At 39.7% G+C, this 24,345-nt stretch overlaps 2 protein-coding genes across 2 annotated transcripts; one reads left to right on the top strand and one right to left on the bottom strand.

Moving 5' to 3' along the window:
- Nucleotides 1–183: 183 nt before the first annotated feature.
- On the bottom strand, nucleotides 184–11,434 carry CRYM (crystallin mu). The gene is made up of 8 exons (XM_075058784.1): nucleotides 11,175–11,434; nucleotides 10,702–10,852; nucleotides 9,597–9,659; nucleotides 7,350–7,451; nucleotides 6,609–6,792; nucleotides 4,094–4,215; nucleotides 3,154–3,238; nucleotides 184–2,476 (listed from the first exon to the last, which is right to left on the bottom strand). The coding sequence occupies exons 1-8, from the start codon at nucleotides 11,345–11,347 to the stop codon at nucleotides 2,412–2,414; spliced, it is 945 nt and encodes a 314-aa protein (XP_074914885.1). The 5' UTR covers nucleotides 11,348–11,434; the 3' UTR covers nucleotides 184–2,411.
- A 358-nt stretch (nucleotides 11,435–11,792) lies between these two features.
- Nucleotides 11,793–24,283, top strand: UQCRC2 (ubiquinol-cytochrome c reductase core protein 2). Its single transcript, XM_075058780.1, has 14 exons — nucleotides 11,793–11,967; nucleotides 13,513–13,605; nucleotides 13,731–13,880; nucleotides 15,109–15,173; nucleotides 16,167–16,223; nucleotides 16,581–16,705; nucleotides 18,172–18,269; nucleotides 18,697–18,754; nucleotides 18,921–19,016; nucleotides 20,064–20,263; nucleotides 20,535–20,615; nucleotides 21,204–21,280; nucleotides 23,021–23,174; nucleotides 24,037–24,283. The coding sequence occupies exons 1-14, from the start codon at nucleotides 11,932–11,934 to the stop codon at nucleotides 24,118–24,120; spliced, it is 1,374 nt and encodes a 457-aa protein (XP_074914881.1). The 5' UTR covers nucleotides 11,793–11,931; the 3' UTR covers nucleotides 24,121–24,283.
- The last annotated feature ends 62 nt before the right edge of the window (nucleotides 24,284–24,345 follow it).

Here is a 24,345-nt window from a genome sequence, read left to right as displayed (position 1 = left end):
ATCACAGTGGAATAGAGCAGTCTCAATTTATTTTCCCCTTTACATTCATTGATCACCTTTACTGAGAAAGTAGTCACTGCAACAACTTCAATACTTTCTTCCTCATCTTCAAAAAAAAACAACCCACAAAAAACACAACCCGAAAAACCACCACACCCAAAACAAAAGTAATGGACAACAAAATGAAAGTCAAAGAACAGCAGTATCTATTTAATTTTAACATAAATGCAAGTTACACAATTTGACACTCCGATTTGTAAGAGAAGGACACATGGAAATCAAGGTTATTATTTTCCCTCAAAAAAAAAAATCTAAAGACAGCATCCAAGCAACTCCCATTGTAACTGGATCAAATCCTCTTCGTGAATTCAGAGATACAATGCTGAAGCCAGGCTCCCAGAATCTCCTATTGCCAATGAAAGCTGAGAGCACTGTGGGTTTTCAGAACCAGGTTTTTGGACTGGTTCCATCTACTTTTACAGTGCAGAGTCTGTAGAAGAGTAGGTGTGAAAATAAACTGTATTTGTCTTCTTCCCAAGACTATGTCTCACTTTAAATTACAAAACTTGTTTTACACAGGCACAGAACTGGGATAATATTGTCTTAAGTAGTAAATGCAAGTTTCCACACAGTTCTTGAATTATGGAACATCAATGGCTGTCACTTTTGTCTCAAGCTAGTGGAGTTCTCTATTGCTGAAGTAACAGGCTAAGACAACACCTAAATTTCTGAATGCTTCAGAAATGACAAAGAAAAAAAGACATGTAAAAATAGAAGGGTAATTTTGCTACAATTAAAAAAATGTAAAAGCTTATAGAGAATTTTTTGTTCTTGTTTCTGCTGATATAAACAAGATCAATGGAGTTAGACTTCTATCCACATGAACACATCCTTTGGCCCTGTTCACTTACGGGTCTGGTACCCTTCCATGCTAAAACTCTGCAAATTACAAACTCTGCCACTTACTACTTTTTTCCAACTAGTTTAAACCAGGCTTATAATTTGGAGTATTATTTATGTCACATCTGCACTGTACTCATTAACCTCTTCTATACTTACTTATACACCATCAAGGGCTTTAATGCTAACCACCTCTGAACCTCCTTCCTGTTGCTCCACTGTATTCTACTGGCTTCAGTATAGAATGACTGTGTCATCTAATCCTTCCACAGAACAAAGAAACACTTAATAGCCTGCATGAAATAATATGCAAGAAGTAAAATTTCATAAGGCACAACTCTAGCCTGAGACAGGCATTTGTTTCCAGGGCAATGGCTATTTTTTCAGCAGATGCTCAATCTTTTGTAAGGCAGTTGCATAACAGCATAGAACTGGAACTTTTCCTTATGTAGAACATCACTGTGTTCCTCCGCCAAGAAACGATCATGGAAATTCCTGCCCCAACAAATACCCATCAAGTACAGCCAAGCTGAAAATATTTGCCTGTATACTTGAAGTTTACCCTACTGAAATCAACTTGCACGGTTCCAACCTTCAAGAAGCTTAGAAAAAGAATTTACAAACACCATAGATTAATAACATCTCCCTACAGAATAGATAAAAGTTAAATAAAAACACATTTCTAGTGCTCACATTTTGGGTAACTCCTTGCAATGTGAAAATGACAATATCCCACCCAGGAACACATTAAGAGAGGTATCGAGTACAGTTTCCTCCCAGTTTGCACTCTTTAAATCTTCCTGAGCTAGGTCTTTTACAAACCCAGACAGAAATATAACTGTATGGAGGCATCATCATTTACATAAACTCCCACTCAGGCATGTGCTCTTAAATGAAAAAAAACAAAACACCAAACAACAAACATTGGGGCTGAGGGCAAGGAAGGGGTGAAAGTAAGTATGGTGACTTCCAGATCCCAGTCTGAGTTGGAAGGGAAGGCCTATGCAGGAGTCAAAGGTGGGCTGTGGTCCCAGGAGAGACTAGGTTACTGTCAGTATAGCACTGAAATCCACAGATGCCTTTAAAGTATCATCACAGGTAAATATGGTGCCAGACTCCATTCTCCAAACTGATATATTTTACTCCAGTATATTTTACCTCTCTAAAAACATAAAATCTACCCACAGACTTCTGCTACTAAATAATTAGGGAGGAAAGGCATTGATTGCAGAATTATACCAAAATATGTAAAAATACCCTTGTAGCATCACTGCAAACATCTAGTATTTGCCATTACATGAGATGCATTTATTAGTCATAATGCAGGTATCTAATACGTGCCATTAGAAAACTGTAAAAATTAGTCTATTGCTGAGATTTTACTTTTCATTCTTGAATGTTCTAAAAGGCACCAATCCTCTCTGAATGTGGCCCTTCTTGTTAACAAAAGATCCAAGGAAACTTAGTGCAAACAATTTTCTCGGCCTTGTTGGCATTGTAGACTTCTCTCTTTAGTTACCAGCTGACCACGAGTCATAAACAAATTTTGCTGCTACTGTATCTTCAACTGCCATCCCTAAAAGAGAATTAAAGTCACCTTCAAACAATTCTTCAGCTGTACAAAATAATTTAGCTTCAGAAGGGAACAAGAGGACTCAGGAAGTTATCTAACTCGACAGAAACAGAAATTCTCCATCCCAAACACCTACAGTGTTACGTTCAAAATTTATAGCCATCATATAACTGTTAGGTGTACTATATGAAGCTAATGCAATAGGACAAATCTAGTTTTCAGTGTTCATATCACATCTTGGCCCTTTCAGGCACATCATGCAGCTCAGAGCGCTGCAATCCATCACTGCTTCCGCTCTTTCCCCCAAACATCAACTCCAACCCCATAGTACACTGTCACATTGTCTGTAGGTCAGACAGACTCCAGGGGCATAACAGCAGGGCATTCAGGTTGGAGCTGTATTAATAAACACTGCAGTCATGTGTTGAAAAACTGTGAAATGGAAAATGTACTTCTTCCTATTGTTTGTTTGCTTTCCTATCACTTTTTGTTACATCAGTCCTGCTAGATAAAAAGGGAAATGAAAAGGAAAAATGCAAATCACAGTCTAGTTTCTTGTGGACAGTGCATTGCCACAGCAGTTTTGAAGATGATCAGCAGCTTTCCCACGCATGGGGGACTTAATAAATAACAAGGCATTGTTTTCTGTCAGACTTGTACACAGGAGGGGTTGTTCTTACCCAGTGATTTAAACACTGTTGTTTTCTCAGGCAGGGCTGGTTTTGTACCCTTCACTACCTCTCCCAGCTCAGCAAAAATCTCTGCCTGTGAAACAAATACATATTTTATACAAAAACATAATATCCATACAATATGTTAAGAGAAAAACTTTTTTTGAGTGACTTCAAAAGAACGAACTCCTCCAGTTCTGCTATCTCAGAACTGACTCCTTTCCATGGTGTAGCAGATCAGTGTTCAGACAAATAATAGAGAAACCAGACAGAAATCACAGAGGAATGGAATGGTTTTCAGAGAAAAACAGCTGACAGACTTTCCTCAGTCAGTAAGGTTTTTTTACAGTGGATAGCTTGTTACTTATCCAACAAAACACATGGGATTCCACACACCTTACCGTATCTGGACCTCTTATGTTAAACCTCAAAAGTGGAAATCAATTGTTCTGCAAAAACATTAAAAGAGAAAAATAAAACTCCATTAAACCTAAAAGAGTCCCTGCTGTCAAATTTCTGCAGATCACGGACTGTCTGCTTGGCTTCTGTTGTCCATTCTCTAGAGGCCTGATGTGTGTCAATCACACTGAAATCTTATGGGAAGAAAGTTACAGGTTTTAATAAATAGATTTGAAAAATATTTAACATAACTACCAAACATTGCAGGAAATGTAGGTCTTTCAAAAACAATACATTGTTATTGTACACAAAGGCCAATGCTGGAAACATGCTACTGTAACACGGTGCCATGTAATGGCCAACACAGAAGTTACATGGTTTTGGCAGAGACATATAAAAGTCTCAGTCTGAAACCAGTTTATCTTTCAGCCTGTGCCTGGAATGTGTTAACAACTACATCTGATGCTTTAAGAGGTTTCAGTGCAGCACATCATCGGTTTCATATACAAGCCAATTGCCACAAAAATAAAGTTCATAATTTAAGTCTTACCCCTGATAATATAACATCTCCCGATTCCGTAAGAGCAGCCTCTCTGGAATCCACAAACAGAACAGAATTCTTCATCAGTTCATCATCCAGTTCTCTCCAGTCTGGTCTGCTTGCTCCAACAGCTAAGACAACAAAACTGATGAACTTGGGAGGAATGTTTAAAACAAATTCAAACCGTATTTTGTCCAAAATACATATGTGAACTAACAATAGACATTATTGTGGAAATGCAATATACAAACAATCTGATGTTAGCACTGGAGACATGCTGAATGATAGAACAAAAAAAATAGGATGTGCCTTAGCAACTCAGAAAAAGCCTGGACTTCTCTCAACCTGGCCTCAGCTGTAATGCTGAGATATAGATGGCTTGTTTCTGTAAAGTGCTAACCCCCTAAATTTCCACTGATGTCAATGAAGGATGACATTGGGTCCAACCCCCAGATTACAGCTCATTAAAATGTACAGCATCCTTGACCTCTAGTCATGCAGATGCTGCTGGCAACAAAAGTCTTATATCCCCCATAAGCACAGCCAGAACAACTGGAATCAATTGGCCTTTGCATTTCAACCTGCTAGAGCATTAAACTGCAACTCCTCAGGAAGCAGAGTGAGATTCTTTGCTGACACTGTTTCCACCTCTTTGGTACACTAGTCAAACTGCTTCTTCCAAATAATGCTGACAGAAGAGAAGGGGAGGTAGCCCTGCTTAGCCCTTCATCATCTCTTACCAATACAAGAAATTGAAAGATAGTGTAACTATGTATAGCTACAAAACAAACAAACCTTTGCTAGGAGCCTTGAAAATGACACAAGTATGTAAGTGTGACATAATTATTCTGTTCTGCTTACAGAAGGCACCGTTAGAATAAATTTTGATCATTTGGTGATTCAGCTCAGGGAAAATAATCTTAAGCTTATACAGACTACAACTCTTCCGCAGACAAACAGCAGCCTGTTTCAGCAACTGCCAAATTAACAGGTTTTTGTTGCTTTTTATTTTTTAAACAGAGTTAACTAACACCTAATACAGCTCCTCTAAAATATTCAACAACTGATTTATCAGTAGAATTTCCTTGTCAGCAGACTCTGGGTAGCTGAGGCATAAGAAAATCATCTCCCTTTGTCCATTATCTCTTGTACCCTTGTCTTTCATCAGATCATTACGAAATGCCCTGAATTTTATAGTCCTTTCATTTGATCCAGACTGTGTTTGCTATGTGTCTATAGAGAAAAATAAGATTTGAAGAATCCCTCAATTATCCTGGACAGATGAGAACCAAAGTATTGTGCAGCAAAGACTTGGACATGCAGACAGAGTTCAATGTTACTAATTAGGATTTTTAAACCTATAGCCTTCTATTATTTCCTTGTAACTTTATAAGCAGTACAAATTGAGCAGGTTATGGATTTTTACTTATCTGGAGAAACTGAAAACAAATCAAGGAGCTTAACTTTTTAAATATAGCAAGACAACTATAAACTTGTTATGGGCTAAAAAACCAAAAAAACCAAAACAATTATACTGTAGTCAAATGTTTGTTAAAAGTGTCCAACTGTTACAGAATAATAAATTCCATGTTGCCTGAATGCCTCTTCAACAGCAAAAATGCCTTGATGGAGAGAGGGGAAAAAAACAAAAAGGAGGCAAAGAAAGGAGAGAAGTCTTTGTGTATGTGTCGCCTCAGGGACTGTAGACCTTAATTCATTTTGGTTGTACTTCTGGCTTCCACTCCATGACATAACACAGACAACAACATTCAATGATAAAGGACTAAATTGAGTTTGAAAAATTGGTAGGATGCTACTGGAATGTGGGACCTTCCTTTAAATTGTTTCCTTTGACAAGTTGCTTTTGTCTTATTACCATGCTATTTGGAAAGTGCACAGGGTCATCTGAACCAGGCCCACAATTAATAAAATAAGCAAATGCTGGCATGTCCAGAAACTCCAAACAATAGCGTGGCAACATCATCACAAGACCAAGGGGGAGGGAAGGAGGAAAGCCCCCCAAACCTCACTATAGAGGACAAATTGTGAAGTTCAACTCAAGTGAAAAAAACAAAACCAAAACTAAACAAAAAACTCCACCTCAACATTATCAGCCCAAAAAGGAACAAAAGAGGAACTTACAAAATTGTGTGAAAAAAGATGACATCTACCAGGGAAACAGTAGAATGAGCAGGAATCGCTTTGGAAATAACATATTTGTATGGGTTATTTAAATGAAGAGCAAGGTGAGCATCAAGTGACAGCATGGTAGCAAAGATGATGCACCACCAGGGAAAAAGCATATCCCATGCTCTAGCAAACATCCAATGCTGGAATATGCAGGAGTTCCGGCTCCAGACAACCAGGAAGACAGGAGTGGAAAAAGTGGTCCTCACTATAAGGGAAAAGTCAAACTGGAAAGAACATTCATTCTGAGAAGCAGAGAGTACTGCTTTTCAACAGTTTCTGATGCTAAACAATATAATAATAAATGTATCCTTTAAACAATGAGAACATAGCATACCATTGATATGGGCACCTGGCTTTACCCAGTCTCCAAATAAAATCGGTGTTGTTGCCATAGTGACTGTTATAATCACATCAGCCCCAGTAACTGCCTCCTGAGCAGAAGAGCAAACCCTCACTGGACCATTAACTGAATTAGCAAACTTCACTGCTTTCTCTTTGGTGCGATTCCATATCCTGACCTTCAAGAAAAAAAGACAAACAGATTAGCTTGGAGAATTTCTCCTTGCTGAAGCAGAACATTGTTTCAGTTTTCAGTAGATAATTACATGTATCTAAACGTGGGGTTTTTTTCCCCTTTAATGTTCTTGTCATACAAGTGACTAAATCTCATGTGTGGGCAGCTACATTTGAATGACTGCTTTGTGATACCAGAATAACAGCTCCTTGTAGAGCTGTATTTATAAAAATACAAATATTTCCAATAAATATATTTAAGGGAAAGTCACAGAAAGCTCATCCAAGTATGGCACACACAGTAGGAGTTTCTCAGACAGAGAGAAAAAGCCATCTGAAACTTGACTTTGTTTCCAACGCCTCCTTTTTTTTTTTTTAAAAAAGCCAACATTTGAGTAAGAAATTCTACAGCTGTTCAGAGTATTCTTAGGTTCTGTAAAAACAAAACCAAAATATGATTAATCCCTTAACTTCATTGGCTGTAGTATGATTTATTTATATTAAGTGCTCCTGAAACATAATAGAGAAAAATAGATGCATCCTGTTAAGATGTGTCCATTACCTCTTTAAATGTGAACAGCTCTGTGAAGATATCATAATGGCTATATGCTTGAACACCAGCTCCCAAAATGCACAGCACTTCTGCAAAAGCTGGCATTAACAACTAAACAGTATCAAATATTAAAAAAAAAAGAACATGTAAGGACAATATATTAACAGATATGACAAATATATATCAAAATACTACAAAAGAAAGTATCTTTAGTCTTTTTAAACAAACAAAAAATGCTTTTATGCAAAAGCTAGTATTGATTCATATTAATATAAAACAAAATTCAACTACCACTATATATATTTTTTTTCAAAATACAAAAGCTAGTATCAATAGCACCAAAGCACATATTGGCTTGATTCCAGTTTTGAATTGTCTGACACTTGAAATTTAGACCTAATGTGCAACAGCATGAGCCAATGCAAATTCTGGGGCCTCAGCACACTCCAGTATTATTATAATACATCACATCTAGGTGACTAAGTGTAAAACTATAGTATTGATGTTCTGCACTGGTTGAAAACAGGGCTTATAATACCAAAAACTATCAGTCCTGAAAGCGGTAGCTGTGTGGGTAAGCTGGTCCTGGTAGCCCTAAACTAAACTTCTTTTTTCAATTCACTGAAGCCATAAATCACACTACAAGCAAACTTTGCCAATGTAAGAGCCATGATACGTATGCATCAGGTATTGTAAAAATAGGGATGGTTCTGAGGAACAAATATTAAAATTCAGTTCTATGATTGCTTTTGGTTTTCTAGTGTAGTTCTTGCCTGCGATTCACCAGTACTTGGCAAAGGTGAAGAGAGGGCCACTGGAGTGCAGCCCAAAGCTATCCTTGTGTCTCATTCATGCATTTTCTGTGGCCACTCACTTCTGTATAAAAAGCTTTAGAATTGTCTAGGCTTTCAACACTTCTGCTGCAAATAAATTGAAAAAAATAATCTCATTGATCCCATTCTTTCAGTAGCAAGAACTCTTTTTAATGTTCCTTTCAAAGAGTCTGAAGCACTGATTTCAAAGGTTCCTTGCATAAAAGCATGGATCTCTGAAAAGCAAATGCCATAAAGAGGACAAGATGACAACTATGAGCTAAACCCAAACACTCCTGAAAATTTCCCAAAACAGCAGATGACAATGAAGGATCTGATCTTGAAGTCCCTTCAGCAGCCAAGCTCCTTTGAGGCCAGCACAGCCTTGACTGTGTAAAAACTGTCAGAACTGCCTAAGTATAGAATGGCTGAGAAGAATGAGGTCCTATAACCTCATGTCCGAGGAATCCATTGTAAATTGTTTGGTCCCTTGATTGAGCGGAAGCTCTTGGGGACAGGTTCTTCTCTCCAATTTTATGTCAGTTTAGCTCTATTGCCATAGATAGAGTCACACTGGCATGAAGACTGCCACTAATGAAGTGGTGAGATCAGCCTTCAATCTGATGCAAAGCTGATGGGTGAAAAACAGAGCACTGGCCCTCTTCTTATTGCCTCATCCTTTGAGGTGAAGACCAAAACCCCGCTGTGCAATGGATGGTGACTTGCTCTCCTCCCACTATTAGCAGCCCAGCCAAATATAGTTTTAAAAAAAAAATTCAAAACCAAAAATTTCCAACTGAAATTGAAATGTAAAGCAACATACAGCAAGATATACCTCACCTGTCTTCAGACACTGAAGTTTATGGCTGTAGTCAGGGATAGTCATCTGGACATCTTCCAGTGACAGAGAAACTGACAGCCACACAGCCACCTCTGGACAAGTCACCCATCTATCCTGGGCATCATCTATCTTAAGAGGACCCACATTGCCCCCTGGAAGTGTGCCTTTTTCCTCTTTCTCCAGGTCAAGTAAAACCCACTTGTCCTGGCCCAACAGCAGAACGTGTACATCTAAATAAAACTGAATTTATCACCACAGCTACATCACCATAAAGGAGTATGTTAAGACAAGCACAAAAGAAAAAAATCACAGAGGAAGACACCTCAGTAAATTCCCAGAAGAGCATGCAGAATGAGCCACAAAAACATAGCTCAGACTCCTTCTCCAATGACACATAAAATGTTAAAGCCAGACACGACTCACTCAAAAGAGAAAACTCTGCTTTTAAGTTTTCCCCTGAAGGTACATATGTTATCATAAATTTAATTTAAAGCTCTATTGATGAAAATTCACATACATTGAAAGCCATTCACATTATTCCTTCTAGTTATTTTATATATAACACCACTAAATTTGTCCCAATTTAGGAAACAGAAGACATACCTTGGTAGCAATTGCAGAAACTGCAGCTGTTCGTTTTGCTGTAATCACACTGCCATCTAGGACCTTTTGAAAAAAAAAAAAAGATTTAGACAGACTTAAATGAAAACTGAAAATATGAGTAAATACGAAACATTTTCATCCAACTTATGAATTATGTGATATTACAGAGCACGGATGAAAATATAAAAGTTGGTAATTACTATTATACCAACCACAAACCATATAAAAATCACATGCTAAAACTGTGCAGATTCTCTATTCCAGTTCTTCCACGTCATTCCACCAGCACATATGGACTGAAAGCTAGTCAGAGCTGAGCCACCCCTAACACACAGCTCTTCATGCACTGCACTTCCCTGGCTCTCCAACACAGGGAATAGATAGATATAACTGCAATACTCTGCACTCCAGTAAGACCAGGGACCAGTGTGAGCTGGCAGTGGTTCACGAGTCTGCACAAGATGACAGTAAAACATAGAATTACTTTAGTGCATATCATACACACTGGGGCAGTCCTGCCTCAATGTATATTAGCTGCTACGTACAATTGAATTAAGGGGCTTAAACTGACATGTATTCTGATACAGTTTAGGAATAAAAGCCCAATATAGTTTTCCTGACCACTTTTGGCCCATTAATAATCATTATTACTAAAGCGTCATGAAAATGGTCAATAGTCTTAAAAAATTCTTAAATTCTTTAAACAAAAACCAAATCAGACTCCAAATACTATTTCCTGCTATACTACTTGTAAATATCTTTAGATTTAACTTAAGATGATTCAAGATCAATTCTTTATTCAGCCAAGTTTTTTTTCTCCTTCAAACACAAGGTAAACTTTTCTTGATCATTTCTCTCTTCCAGCCACCCTGTCAGCCAACAGATTCCCTTCACATCACAAGCAGCAGTACAGAGCAGACAGAGTACACTTTAACACATATGCAACATATGAGGCTTTATGCCAAATCCTCCTTTGGCACAAACACATTTTCACTGATGGCGTAGGTAAACTCGGGCCAATTCACACCAGCTCCAGCTTCTGAGAATCAGAAGGGAGAACTGACAGAGCATTAACAGAGGAGAATGCAGGATGCATGAAACTCACAGCTTTTAAAGAACCATTTCTCGGGTCAAATAAGAGGACTGTCGCTTGGTGAGAAGGGACAGAGGAATCCTTCTTGTGCTCATAAAAAGTCACCAACTTGGTTGTCAGCGCATCGTCCGCGGCACTGTAAGCAGGCATGACCCCTAGGAACCTTATAAGAGAATTACTTACATTACTTATGTACCTTTAGCATGGGAACCTCCAGCCACCGGCGCGGTTAACATCAAACGGCTACTGACCAGTTAACCAGTAACTCAGTACCGGCGACCTTTTCCGATGCTCTAAGCCCTTCCGCCCCGTTCCTTCCTCGCCGCAGACCCGACCCCCCGTCCCTCGCTCCGGCGGGGGCGCGGGCGGCATTCCCCCACCGCCCGTGTCCGTCCCGTGTCCCCCCCACACACACGGCGCTCCGCCAGTCCGCCCTCTCGCCGCCCCGGGGCCGGGAAAGGGGCCGCGGAGCCCTCCCGCCTCACCCGCCGTGCCGCTGCACCGGCACCACGGTGCGCAGGGGCTGCACGACGCCTCCCGCCGCGCCGGCCGAGAAGTTGCCCAGGGCGGCCTCCAGCGCCGGGAGGAGGAGGCTGGCGCGGCGCAGGTGCTTCTCCACCTCCTCGGCGCCGATGAAGACGGGCGGAGACGAGCCCATGGCGACCACCGGGCGGACGAGAGGGAGCCGTGGCACCCCGTACCGCCCCGCACCGCCGCTAAGTACCCGCCGGGCCGCCCCCGCCCCCCGGCCCGGCCCCCCTCCCCCGGCGGCACCGCCCCGCGGCCCGCCCCGGTCCCCTCAGGGGCACGGCGGACACCCCCGCCAGAACCGCTGGGGGCCGCGGCGCGGCTGGAGGCGAGAACGGCCGCGTCCTCTCAGGCGCCGCCGGTCGGCGGCGCCGCCGCCGCCTCCACCCCTCCCTCAGGCGCCGCCGCGGTGAAAGGCGGCTGCGAACGAAACGGGTCTGCTGGGGTGGGTTTACGGTTCGCCATAGCCCCGAGGGGTGGGACAGCCCCGCCCGGTGACCGGGAGGCGGCGGCACTCTGCGCATGCGCGCAGCCGCCGCGGAAGCCCGCGAGGTGTCGCTCTATCCTCAAGGCGTGAGTCTAAGCACGAGCAGTAGAGTTTGGGCATTCCCTCGCTAGAAAGTCAAAGCGGTGCAGGGCGTGCCGGGAAGGCAGAGTCTTCCTCCGGGACAGCCATCTTCTTCTCGCCGGGGCCGAGCTGAGGGGCGCGGAAGGATGAAGGGGTTCCCGGTGGTCGCGCGTTCCCTCTCGGTGAGGGCGGCCTGGAGGTGTTGTGCGCGGCGGGGGAGAGGCATAGACGGCGGCGACGGCGGTTGTCCGGGCCCTGGGGGCTGCGGGCGGGCCTGACCCCAACCAGCCCCGGGGCGGCGAGCCGGGCTGGCGGGCAGTGGGCGGGCGGGCGGGCGAGCGAGCGAGCTGCCTTCGTGCCTGTGGGGCTGTCAGCGGGGGGGATCCGGGGCCGGGGTCGAGCCGGCCCGGCGGATGGCGGAGCGGGACGGAGGGGCTGAAGGTCAGACAGGCCGCGGGCCGGGGCCGGGCCCGGGGCGGCCTGCGCACAGCTCTGTGGCTGGCGGCTCCTGCCGGGGTGAGGGGCTCCCCGGGGGCTTCCCCCGAGGCCTCTCCTGGGAGCGACCGACGAGGCAGGGCCGCTGGTATGGCCGGAGAGAGGTCTCAGGGGATCCGATCTCGCTTGTGGCAAGGTGGTGCCCTTGGCAAGCGGGACTGGGCTGGTGCCGGAGGCGTGGAGGGGGCAGGGGGCTTGTTCTGCTGCAGAAAGTCTTGTGGAGCCGGCGGACAGCTGGAATATAACTTGTGTTAGGTCTCTGCTGGAAATGCTCTTTTGAATAGGATGGCAAAGGACTCCTGAGTCACAGTATGTTTGTGAGTCAATTTTAGACGTGCAGTAGGAATTCAGAAATAAGTAGACTTAGAAGTTAAAACTAGGTGTCTTCACAAATTTGTGGTGGGGGAAGAAAGGAGTTTTTCCTAGACTCAAAATACATTGAACAGAGCCTGTGGCAAAGCAAGGGGAGTTACATCACTGCTATCCCTACAACTGAGTGCAGCAGTGCTTCTGTCGCTCAGTTTTTACTTTAAGATGTAGGAGAATTAAGTTACTTTTTTAATGTGAAAGGAACACTAATAAACAAACTTATTTTACAAGTATGAGAAACTTCCAAAAAGGGTGGAAGAGAATAGCATTTCAGATTCAAAATCGATAGTCTTGTAATTTCTGTTGCCAACTGCTGACAGGAAGGCTCTTGCGATGTTCACCCCTGCCGTTTAAAGGCCCGCTTCTGGTTATTACTGTGCAGTTTGGGGACTTGCATACATGTCCTCTTTGTGTGCAGCAGTCAGTGTAGATAAGTTGGTGTTCTGAGAGGTGACCTTAGGAGTTGAACTGCCTACACCTAATAAAGTTATCTCCAAAGGTGTGTTCTGCATATGTGGATTGCTGTAATGGTTTGTTCAGTTAATTGCTATACAGTGGTCCTACAAATATATAGTATCAGTAGAGATTCCCACTGCACAACAGCAAAGAGGGGAAAAAAAAAAAAAAAAGCTTTCTTACAGTGCTATTTCTTGAACTTCCAGAGACCTCATGTAAGTCATTGCACAGGTTCCAGCAGTGATGTAAAAAATGATCAGAGGAATTACAAGCGAATCACTTTTTTACTCTGGGGTTTGAAGTCATTCATTGTCTTTCTACTTTAAAATTAGTTGCTTTTTCAGTACGTAATGGAACATGTGATGAATTAATTCAGGAAATCCATTTTCTTATGCTTTCTCCTCTAGAAGAGACTTTATTCACTTAAAGTAGCTCCTAAAGTTGCAACCTCAGCAACTGCAGAACGAGTGAAATTATCTCCAGAGTCTGAGGATCTTGAGGTCAGTATGAAGACTGGTATTTGTTTCTGTCTCCTTTTTATTGATCTTTTAAAACTCGGTCAAAGCAGAACTGTGACAGTATTGCCAGTGGATAACTAAACCAAATTTTTTTCTTTTTAACACAGATCACAAAATTACCAAATGGCTTAGTTATTGCATCTCTGGAAAACTTTTCTCCAGCTTCAAGAATTGGCGTGTTTATTAAAGCAGGCAGCAGATATGAAACCACTAGTAACTTGGGAACTGCTCACTTGCTTCGTCTTGCATCTAATTTAGTAGGTGTTTATTCTCTTTGTTATTGTGTTGGCAGTAGATGAAATAGTGGAAGGTTTATGATCACAAAAAAACCCAATACGATAAAATTTAATGTAAGAGATGTTATAAAGTGGAAAACAATGTACACTGATTCTTGGTTACCTGGTTCAAGTGCAGGAGAAATGTCATTGCATCATGGAAGACAGGCAGTGATATTTATTTAGACTTATACTCTCCAGTGGTGTCTTAAACTATATATATATATAAAAAATATATCTATATCAAGCTATGCACATAACTCTTTATTTAAGCTGCAGTAAAAGTTAATTTGGGTGGCTGATAGAAACTGAGTTTGTGTGTGTGTAATATTTCTGAATAGTTTTTCTTACTACTGCCATCAGAATATTTTAAGCAACTTGTTTTCCCTTCCTGTTTTATGTCTAGCTTCAGTTATACAAGATGCTGTGGGGGCAGATACTTATCAGCAGGTTCAAAAAAGAATCAAATTCATTGATAGCAGGTCCTTAAACAGTTGCTAAAAGGAATAACTACTGTAGGTACTGCAGGAATATCACTGAATGGGTTGTGGGATGTTATATTTAAACAGCCTTTTCTGTTGCCACTGTCAGGTCCAGAATGTTGGGCTAGATGTCCCATGGGCTTGACCCACTCTGGCTGCTACCCTTGGTGCTGTTTATCTCAATTGCTGTCTGGCTCTAGCTGTAGGTGTAAACACGGCATCTCTTGCATACCAGCCAGGTTGTGATGATTAGAGTTACACAGTGCCACTGATGTGTCTCTGACGGCTGTTGTATGGGTTCAATCCACATCAGTTTCAGGCAGAAAAAAAAAACATCCCAGCTGCTTATTACCTCCTTCCCACCTGCTGCCTGAAGTTACTTTCCCCAGACAGCTGTCAGCGTAATAGTATGTGTAGGCATTCCTTGCCCTGGTTTTGTCAAGCTTACCTAATTCAAAGAATCCTATTAATTGTTCAAGCAAACCTGGATCATTCTAGAATGCAGCTGGGGAGCAAATATGTGAGCAATTATGGTGGAAAATCGGAGAGGATGATAGAAATGATTGGGAGTAGGGCTGCAGTAAGCTGGCTCAACTTTTAAAAATAGCTTCTGTATAAATGAATAAACAGATACTGTTTCAACTTTGCCGTGAGCACTGAACAGCCTCAGGCAAATCTGTTCTTAAAATAGGTAGAATTTCAAGTTGTGCTCTTTTTTTTTTAAATAGACTACTAAAGGAGCATCTTCTTTCCGGATTACTCGTGGCATTGAAGCTGTTGGGGGCAGCCTAAGGTTTGTAACCACATACAAAGATAATGTATCTTGGTAAGATGCAAACAAGCTGAATGACTAAAGGAAACTTAAAACAGTAAGCGTAATAGTATGTAGGTGGATAAGCTCAGTGTGGTAATAGTACTTGAATGCTGAACGTTGACAAGGAACATCTTTTGTACTTCTTGTTCTGTTGAGGTTCAAGAGTGCACCCATGACTTGTATTTTAAAAATACCTTTCATTTAACAAAATATAAATGTTATGTACCTGGAAGAAATATAATTTGTCCAGAAAGCTTAATGTTCTTTCTACCTTTTCAGGCTTCGAGATTAAATTTCCTGAAGTCAGTAGATGTTTGGGGTTTTCTCCATCTTTTGTGAATAGATACCACTCATCATACTGCAATTTTGGGAACAATTCAGACAGTAGTTGGCTTTCATCGTTTGAGAGTTTAAAGCCTAGGAAATAAACCTAAGAGAAATAAAAGAGGGATCTTGCTGTGACTGTTTTCTTGCAATGTATCTTGAATTCATCCAGTAAGATTGTTTTATATAGAATTTGGTTAAAAGCTGCGTTCTGTATAACTTGAGACTCTACCCTTTTTTGTTCTTGTTAATCACAACTGTGTTGAAGCAAGTGGAAAAGACCAACTATGTTTTCTGCCCGAAGAGAATAATTTCTAAATTGCCTTGTTTAATACGTTAACACATTTTTCTTCAAGTTTTGCTATTCAGCCTTATTTGTTGTTTTACCTTGAATTGCCATGGTATCTTAAATTCTGATGGTGACAAGGCACTTGTTATTACTTGAATACTTAAGATAGGAGTTTTAGTTATGTCTGTTTCTGCTGTGTGTGTATTATCACTCCTTTAAACAGGCATCTCAAGCAGATTTAAGGTTAACTACATATTCTAGTCAGTATCTTGCTGATGAATTCAGTCAATGGGGAATATGTGTGAAAATCCACTTCTATGTTCTCTGCTGAAACGGATTTTGTATTTTTTCTCATTTAGCGTGTACTCAACAAGGGAGAAAATGACTTACTCTGTTGAATGCCTGCGTGACTATGTGTAGGTATCTAGATACGCTGTAAACTTGAGTTATTGCATTCTTTACAAACTGCTCTGTAGTAGAGACCTATCATTTACAGGGTAGGAGTAATACCTATTTTCATGTCTTTGTAATAAATCAATAAATTACTGTATTAATATTCAGCTTCTGTATCATGCTATTGAGCATACGAATGCTACAGAACTGAAGTTGAATTCTTGTACTTTGTACAGCAGTGGTAATAACTACTCTGGCCCGAGTGACATATTTTGTTGTTAATGTGTTGCTTACAGATTAGTTTGAATTGCTTTCAACTTCAGAAGAAATTCATGCTACTTCTGTTGTGTTTAATGTCTTCGTAACTTTTTTCTATCTAGTGATACAGTAATGGAGTACCTTCTTAATGTCACCACAGCACCAGAGTTCAGACCATGGGAAGTAACTGATCTTCAGCCCCGATTAAAAGTTGACAAAGCAATTGCATTTCAGAATCCTCAAGTTGGTAAGTGTATTTTCTGATCCACTGCATTGGCTTCATGGGAGTTTATTCAAAATGAAACACTGTGGAAAAGAATAGTTTCCCTTTTGCTCTGTCACTTGACCATTTCATTCTTCATCTTTTCCCCGTTGATAGGTATAGTCTTTCTGTCGTTAGGGAACTTTTTTTGTAAATCCACAAGTGTTTCCCGCCTGTGCATAACAATGTTTAGCAAGTAACATGCTAAAGACAGCTTACACCATTCTCCTTGACAGAGTCCATTTTACCTGTTTAATTTTTTTGAAGTACAACCAAAGAACATGCAAGTTGTGACTGTTGTTGACAATATATGTGCAGCAGCTTGTGTTCTGAAAACAATATTTAGGTATTACTTGTCAATATGGTAACAGTATTCTACAAAAGACTTCTTGAATTTGTTTGGTTATTTTGGTATAAAAACAATATGTATTTTCATTACACTGAAAATGGATTCCAGTTTTAGGTTTATAAATTTAGGTTTGTGGGTTAAAAAAAAACCACACATAAAAGTAAACACAAAGCCTCAGCCAAACGAAGCCTATTCCAATAGATCTTGTGTTACTTAACTCTAGTCAACCAAGTGCACTCATGTAGTTCTGCACAATAAACTTCATTTGTACTATGTGAAGCATGCTTACCTTCATAACCCATTAAAGATGACAACACAGTGTTGGGCTTTGGAAATCTCTGGCTTACATTGAAGTGCTACTATATTCTTAAATTGGAATCAAGAACAATCTTTGTTTTTTAAACTTGTATCAACTACAGGTTGGTCTCATAGTAACTTAATATTTTCAGCTACAGTTCAGAATTAGAACTATGAAGAAAGGAGTGTCATCTTTCTCTTGAGAACATTTTGAGAATATCAAATAGGAATGAGTAGAATGGTACTGGATGTAAGAAAAAACTAATGAGGAGGGACTTGAAGATGCTAGCATCCTTCGCCTGAATAGGGAGATAGATGAGACATCACACAAAGCTACAAATATTATTATAAACAGCCTGTTCTTTCTCAAGCTTGAGAACAAGGGATGCTTACAGTGAAGACGATGATGATGATTCTGAAATGAATTAAAAGGATGTTGAGGTTTGTTGTTGTTTTCTAGTGCTCCCCCTCCCCTAAACACTGATGGCATTTATAGCTTGCTGTTGAGCCCAAAAAGTATTGAGCACAGGCAAGTTGTTAGGTTTTTGGTTGTTTGTTTGTTTTTTGGGTTTTTTTTAAATAAGATACAAAAGAATAGAAGCTCTCAGACCAGATTCTGTTGCCTGAGGATTTGGATGAAACTTCCATGTATATTGGATTATTCCAGACCTGCTTTTGCAGATCTTGTGGTCCTTAAAGTGGACCACAGCTCTGTTTCACTGGGGTAACATTTAGTTTCATTCATAATCTTCATTAAAAGTGGCTCTTATGTTAATCATCACCACTGAAACTTTGTTCCTCTTAGGAGTGCTGGAAAACTTGCATGCTGCAGCTTATAAGAATGCTCTGGCAAACCCCTTATATTGCCCAGATTACACAATTGGAAAAATTACTTCTGAGCAGGTAGGATTATTTGTGTTCTGTTATAAATCTGTTTCAGTTTCTTTATCAAGGATAGATGAGAGATAATATTAATTTAGTAAATACACAGTCAGTATTTACTACTGTATTAGTCTGGTGTTAAAATAATTTATTTCAGTGCAACTTTTAGTATTGGGTACAGAACTCATTCACATTTAGAGAGGTGGTTAATGTGAGTGGCTTTTTATTGATAGGAAGGCTGTCAATGAAATGGAAGTATTCTTGTATAAAAGGGTTTTGTAGTTGTTACTGGAGAATGCATAAAATGTTATTCTATAGACAGTTCCTTTTGGAAGCATTGGAGTTTGCTGCGTTAAGAAGTATAAGGCTGAACAGTGGATGTCAGAAACACACTTGCTGTTTTCGTTCTTTATACAAAATACCCTAAAATGTGAATTTACTGTTGCAGCTTCACCATTTTGTACAGAACAATTTCACAAGTGCAAGAATGGCTCTTGTAGGAATAGGTATGTACGTTCTTTAATGGACACCGCAATTTGTAAGGGAAAACTACTGTAGACATTTAAGTTCTCTGTAGACGTAAAATGTTACAGTACACTTAAAACACTTTTATGTAACTGCTGTAGCTTTTCAATGCAGTTACGTTACTTGGAATAAACTATTGTATTGCAGGTGTAAAACACTCTGACTTAAAGCAAGTTGCAGAGCACTTTCTAAATATCCGAAGTGGAGCTGGTATTTCTAGTGCAAAGGCTGTCTATCGAGGGGGTAAGTGTGTTTCTTTTATCTGTTCTGAATGACTGACTTTCTGATTATTATAAATGTAGTATTATTCAAAGTTGCAACTGAAAACTATATGGTTGTACTAAATGCTGTACATGGGAAGTGACACTTCAGACACATCTCCCATCTAAATAAGCAGAGGATTATTCCCTGCCATGGAAAGTTCTGGGTAAAACTGAACCTATACCTCCAACAAAGCTTTACCTGCAAGATCATTTGTTCCATAAAGTGAAAAACAAGCTGGCATATGGTTTCTCTTGGCATTTTTTGGAAGATTCCCTTAAGAATAGGTTAAGGACTGCCTAGAAGTGGTGGTAGGCTTTCTCTTTAGGGAAGATCTGTTGGAATGTCATTAAGTCCTTCGTAAAAGACAAAACAATGCTTAGCTCTTTCAGAGCAGTATCTTGTCCTAATACCAATAGCTATTCTTTAGTTAGGGTATCAAATAACTCTGTAAACAAATGGGAAAAAATAGGAATTTTCCAACATTTAATATTTGACTGGAATAACTTCAGTTTCTATAAAATAGGATAAATATTCTTATGAACAGAAGGTACGCTACTTTTCTGGATATTTATTATCTGAAGACTTGCTGAGTTTTATCATCTCATACTATGTGTGGTTTAGGATCAGGTTCAAATAAGGCATAGTAAGGTACTTGGGTTTGTCCTTGCAAGAAAATTTTTTAATGTGAAGGACTTCTGAATGCTTTTTTTAAAATGCTATATATATAGTGTACTAGATACATAGTATACATATACTATGTATATTTTTTTTTAATAATAGTTAGGAGTAACCTCTGAGGATTGTAAGTATAAAGGGCTCTAATGATTAGGAAGCTACAGTATGATCTACAGCCTACTAACAGTTTCTTGCTGTCTTCCTGAGTGGACATGCAATAACTTCACACCCTGGCTTCTCTCTCATGAAACTTAACTCCTGGCTAGAAATGTTTCCTTTCCATACCTCTGAACATACAGTAGTTTCTAACTGAATGCTGCATTACCTTCTACACTGTTGTTGTATTTTTAGGAGAAATCAGAGAACAGAACGGCGATAGCCTTGTCCATGCTGCTATTGTAACAGAAGGAGCTGCTGTTGGGAGTGCAGAAGCAAATGCATTCAGTGTTCTTCAGCATGTTTTAGGTGCTGGACCCCTTATCAAGAGGGGAAGCAATGTTACCAGCAAGCTGTCCCAGGGTATTGCTAAAGCAACTAGCCAGCCATTTGACGTAAGTTCAAAGGGTTACTGCACTCTGATATTTTAAGTGCAATGCATGCTATCCTTTGAGAGGTTACTACCTCCAGTGAGAATCTCCAGTAGTTCATTCTTGCACAAGTTACAGTATTTCGGAGGTCTTCCAGTCTGATCTCTCCTCTGCACAGATGGAGTTTAGCTTCCTGAATTACAGTATTTCAGATCCTAATAGTAATTATTTTCCTATGCTTGATACTAAGTTGTTCTGATACTTGAAACAGTTGATAATAATGTTTGTTTTGCAGGCTTCCGCATTTAATGTTAATTACTCTGATTCTGGGCTTTTTGGGTTCTATACCATATCCCAGGCTCCAAATGCTGGGGAGGTGAGTTGCTGATTAGAATTCAAGTATTAACAACATAACCCTCAAACTAGTGTTTTGATTTGAAATAGTGAGTGATTCATCTGAAAAAAAAGTTGATTCATCTGAAAAAAAAGTCAGTTCATCTGGTTTCTTGTATAAGAATGCTGCATGTTCAGTTATGACTTAGCTCTGTAAGCTGGGAATGAGACTTGCTTTCTGCAAAGTATAAATACCTAATACGAACTAGAGCTAGTAAAATACCTTGAATTGCTGACTGTAATTGCTGATTTACATGTGTAAGCCTAAGTGCATCACAAGGAACATGCTGGCTCTTGAAGCTGGCAGAACTGAATACTCTCATGAAAAATGGTGAGAAAATGCAAATTAATGTGGTATTGTAAGTTAAATCCACGCTGGTTTTTGTGTCTCACTTTGGTATTTATTACAGTGGTTTTAGTTTTGTTCTAAAGCTGTACAGCATTGAGTTCAGGCTAACAATCCTAGCACTGTCAGCTGCTCATTCCTGAAGATTTTAAGGTGTCAGATAATAGAAATACCATGTTGAAATTTAATGCTGGAAGAAGTCTTAAATGATTTAATTTTCCTCAGGTCATTAAAGCTGCTTTGAACCAGATAAAGGCAGTTGCTCAGGGTGGCATCACCGATGATGATGTCGCAAAGGCAAAGTAAGTGAGTAAAGAACTGTCTTGTGTGTTTTAAAGAAAAGTTTCTTAACATGTAGCTACTTGTCAAACACTTAGACTATTCGGTACAGCAGAGCTTATTGTTGTCCTGTAATTATTTCCTTGGAGAACTGCTCACTTTCCTGACTTAAAACTGAAGCACTGTCAATACTCTTTTTTTTTTCAAAGCTATACTGATTCTCTGCTAGTGGTATTTCCTAATAAAAGCTTGTTAGGTAAGTGTTAATGTTTTCTGAAGACTGTTTCAGTGTAAGAAATTAGCAAGTATCAGCAGATGCTGTCATTTTAATCATACTCTGTAGTATTAAGATGTATTTAAATTAGAATCCTAAATTGCATTACTTAGGTAATTCCCTTTACAGTCACACTGCAGCAATTCCCAAAACAATTATATTAAGCAATCTTCTGCATCTTCAAAGAATAGTAGTAATGACGGTCTGGAAGTGTAAAGCACTGAATGAGTGATGTTACATCCAAGTGCTTGAAATATGTGCCCCTAGGAATATTTGAGATGGGGGAAAATTACTATTAGAGATGCAGTAACATCAACAAAGTTTGGAATTTCTAATTTATAGAGGGTTGTGCACATTAGTTGGTGCTTGATCTCCAAGTAGCGTTAAACTGCACTGAGCCTCTAAAACTGTATTCGTGCAATACAACAATATAGTACAGATTGACTCCAGTAGCAAAATGAAAATATTGTCTGTTGCATATATAAAATACTTACAAGAGTCCACATAAAGCTTGATTACACAGAACATGATAACTTAGACATGATTGGTTGTGCCTTAGTCACTAGTAGCTAAATGGTAAATTCTGGACCTTTATACTTGGCATATATTTTGTGTGTTGGTTTTTTTGTTTTGTTTTGTGTTTTTTTGTGGGGGTTTCTTTTTTTTGTAACAAAGTTGCCTAGTATTAGGGAGTTACACACAGTGCTGTGGCTTCCCTTCTGGAATGGCTTCACATATTTTCTCTATTGCTCTTTGTCCTTTAGTGACACACACACAAAAAAAAAAAAACCCACCCCAAAAAACAAATTCAAGGTCAGTGATATTTGCAAAGTCTTGGAATTCAGTCAAAAATACCAAGCTACTTAATAATATTCTATTGGAATAAACCATTTTCTGCTGTTGAGTTTTAAAAAAGAATAGGACTAGCTTATAAAAATAAGATTTTTGTATGTAGCAGTGAGACTGCATGAAACAGAAAAAACAGTATCAACCTGCTGTCTTTTAACAGAACATGGAATTATTGCACAAGGAGCCTAACCATTTACATTCGTTGCTTCTTTGTCGCTTACAGCAAAATTGCTCTGCATACATCTGTTCTTGATGAGAAACTGGAATCAATTTTAAACCTAATTTTTAAATTTGATAGATTAGTTTGTCTAATTCCTGGGGTACCTTTAGTTTAGGTAGCATTAGTTACTTCAAACACAAAAAAATTCTGAGCTAGAGATCTTCTGACTGTGCGGGGTGGTTGATCATTCCAAGGCAGTAGGTGTTCAAGTACCCTGTCATTTTCATACTTGGACTATTTGTGGTGCCTTTTTCCTAACTACAGAACCCTTTCATACTTGAAAAGGAAAACCTTTCAAAATGGAGAGGAATCTTGAAAACTTAAAAAGCACCAAAAACTCATTGCACTTACGGGTGCGGTGGGGAAGGTAATAACAGGACTTACATGCTCACTCATCCTTAATGCTTGCTTTGATGGCAGAAATCAGCTGAAAGCCACCTATCTGATGTCAGTGGAGACTGCAGAAGGCTTACTGAATGAAATTGGCTCCGAGTCATTGGTTTCTGGCACACACACATCACCATCTGTTGTTGCTCAAAAAATTGACTCTGTAGCCACTGCTGATGTTGTGAATGTAAGTATGTGTTGGCATCTACAGGTGTTCCTTAATCACTGCATAAGTGTTTTTTTATACAAAACTGGTGCTCATTTGTGTGTGTTTATAAACGCACACATATACTATCTTTAAAATAAAAAAGCAACTCATTTATAAATCCCAGCTGGCTATCTTACGATGTGTTTACTTACGTTATTAACAGAAGATCCTTTAATCCAATACACTGTAAAACTAATGTAGCTGGGAGTATGTGAAATTCTCATTTACTTCACTTAAATCTACCAAAACTGCCAACTAGTATTCATGGAAAATTTCGTAGTAGTTCCAGCGCAGGCACTTCGGTGTCAGGGCTTTTAGGATTCCCGAGTCTAGAATATTTGGTGCGCTTAATAAAACAGTTAGGCTTTCAATGATAAACTGATGTAACTGCATTGCTATTCCAAATTATCTCATTGCTTATACTTGAAGGAAACTTCAGAAATCCATCAGAAAGAGAAATTCTAAGACAGAAAATCTTTGTTTTCAGTCATCGCTAATTTGTGTTGCAGTAGCAACTAGCAATAGCTTTAGTAGTAAGGAGGGATCTACTGTGTCTTGTGGTATAATAATTATTCTAGGAATAACCGTTTTCAGAGAGTTTACACCTTTTCTATCCAACTGTCATTCTGCCATTCCTGTTTAGATTATAAAGTAATGAGGAGCTGGATTAGAAGCAAATAAGTTTAGACAACAAAATGAAAATTGTTTACTCGATGACATACTATAGTAGTGTTGGGATTTGTTGTTTGTTTTAATAACTTGAAGCTGAGGCTATGAACAGCAAGATAAACTCTGTTGTAGCAAATACTTCCTTATATCCATCTTTCTGGTTTGTTTCCAGGCTGCAAAGAAGTTTGTCAATGGGAAGAAATCAATGGCAGCTAGTGGGGATTTGGGAAATACTCCGTTTCTTGAGGAGTTGTAAAAACAAAACTGAGATGCAGATTCAAGATGAACCTGAGCTCTATGTCACCTATGTTCTAAATAAATTACTACTAACTTGTTATTTATGAATTCAGTTCTTTCAGAAAGTTAATCTGGAGTAATTGTGGGCTTGCACTCATCAAATAAAGTGCTGAGTTCATACATCTTGTGTTTAGTTTTTTTCCACTGAAAATGATAGCTAAAATGCTGATAACTCTGGCTCTGT

Source organism: Buteo buteo, chromosome 27, assembly GCF_964188355.1.
Source record: "Buteo buteo chromosome 27, bButBut1.hap1.1, whole genome shotgun sequence".
NCBI lineage: Eukaryota > Metazoa > Chordata > Aves > Accipitriformes > Accipitridae > Buteo > Buteo buteo.
This window is presented reverse-complemented; position numbering and strand designations above follow the sequence as displayed.

Coding starts and splice junctions, on each gene's coding strand:
- CRYM (XM_075058784.1), bottom strand. CDS start 11,347: ATGGGCTCGTCTCCGCCCGTCTTCATCGGCGCCGAGGAGGTGGAGAAG. Junction 9,660..10,701: donor GAAATGGTTCTTTAAAAGCT/GTGAGTTTCATG, acceptor TTTTTTCAAAAG/GTCCTAGATGGCAGTGTGAT. Junction 4,216..6,608: donor GCCAGGTGCCCATATCAATG/GTATGCTATGTT, acceptor TTGTTGTCTTAG/CTGTTGGAGCAAGCAGACCA.
- UQCRC2 (XM_075058780.1), top strand. CDS start 11,932: ATGAAGGGGTTCCCGGTGGTCGCGCGTTCCCTCTCG. Junction 19,017..20,063: donor AAAGGCTGTCTATCGAGGGG/GTAAGTGTGTTT, acceptor TTGTATTTTTAG/GAGAAATCAGAGAACAGAAC. Junction 20,616..21,203: donor AGGCTCCAAATGCTGGGGAG/GTGAGTTGCTGA, acceptor AATTTTCCTCAG/GTCATTAAAGCTGCTTTGAA.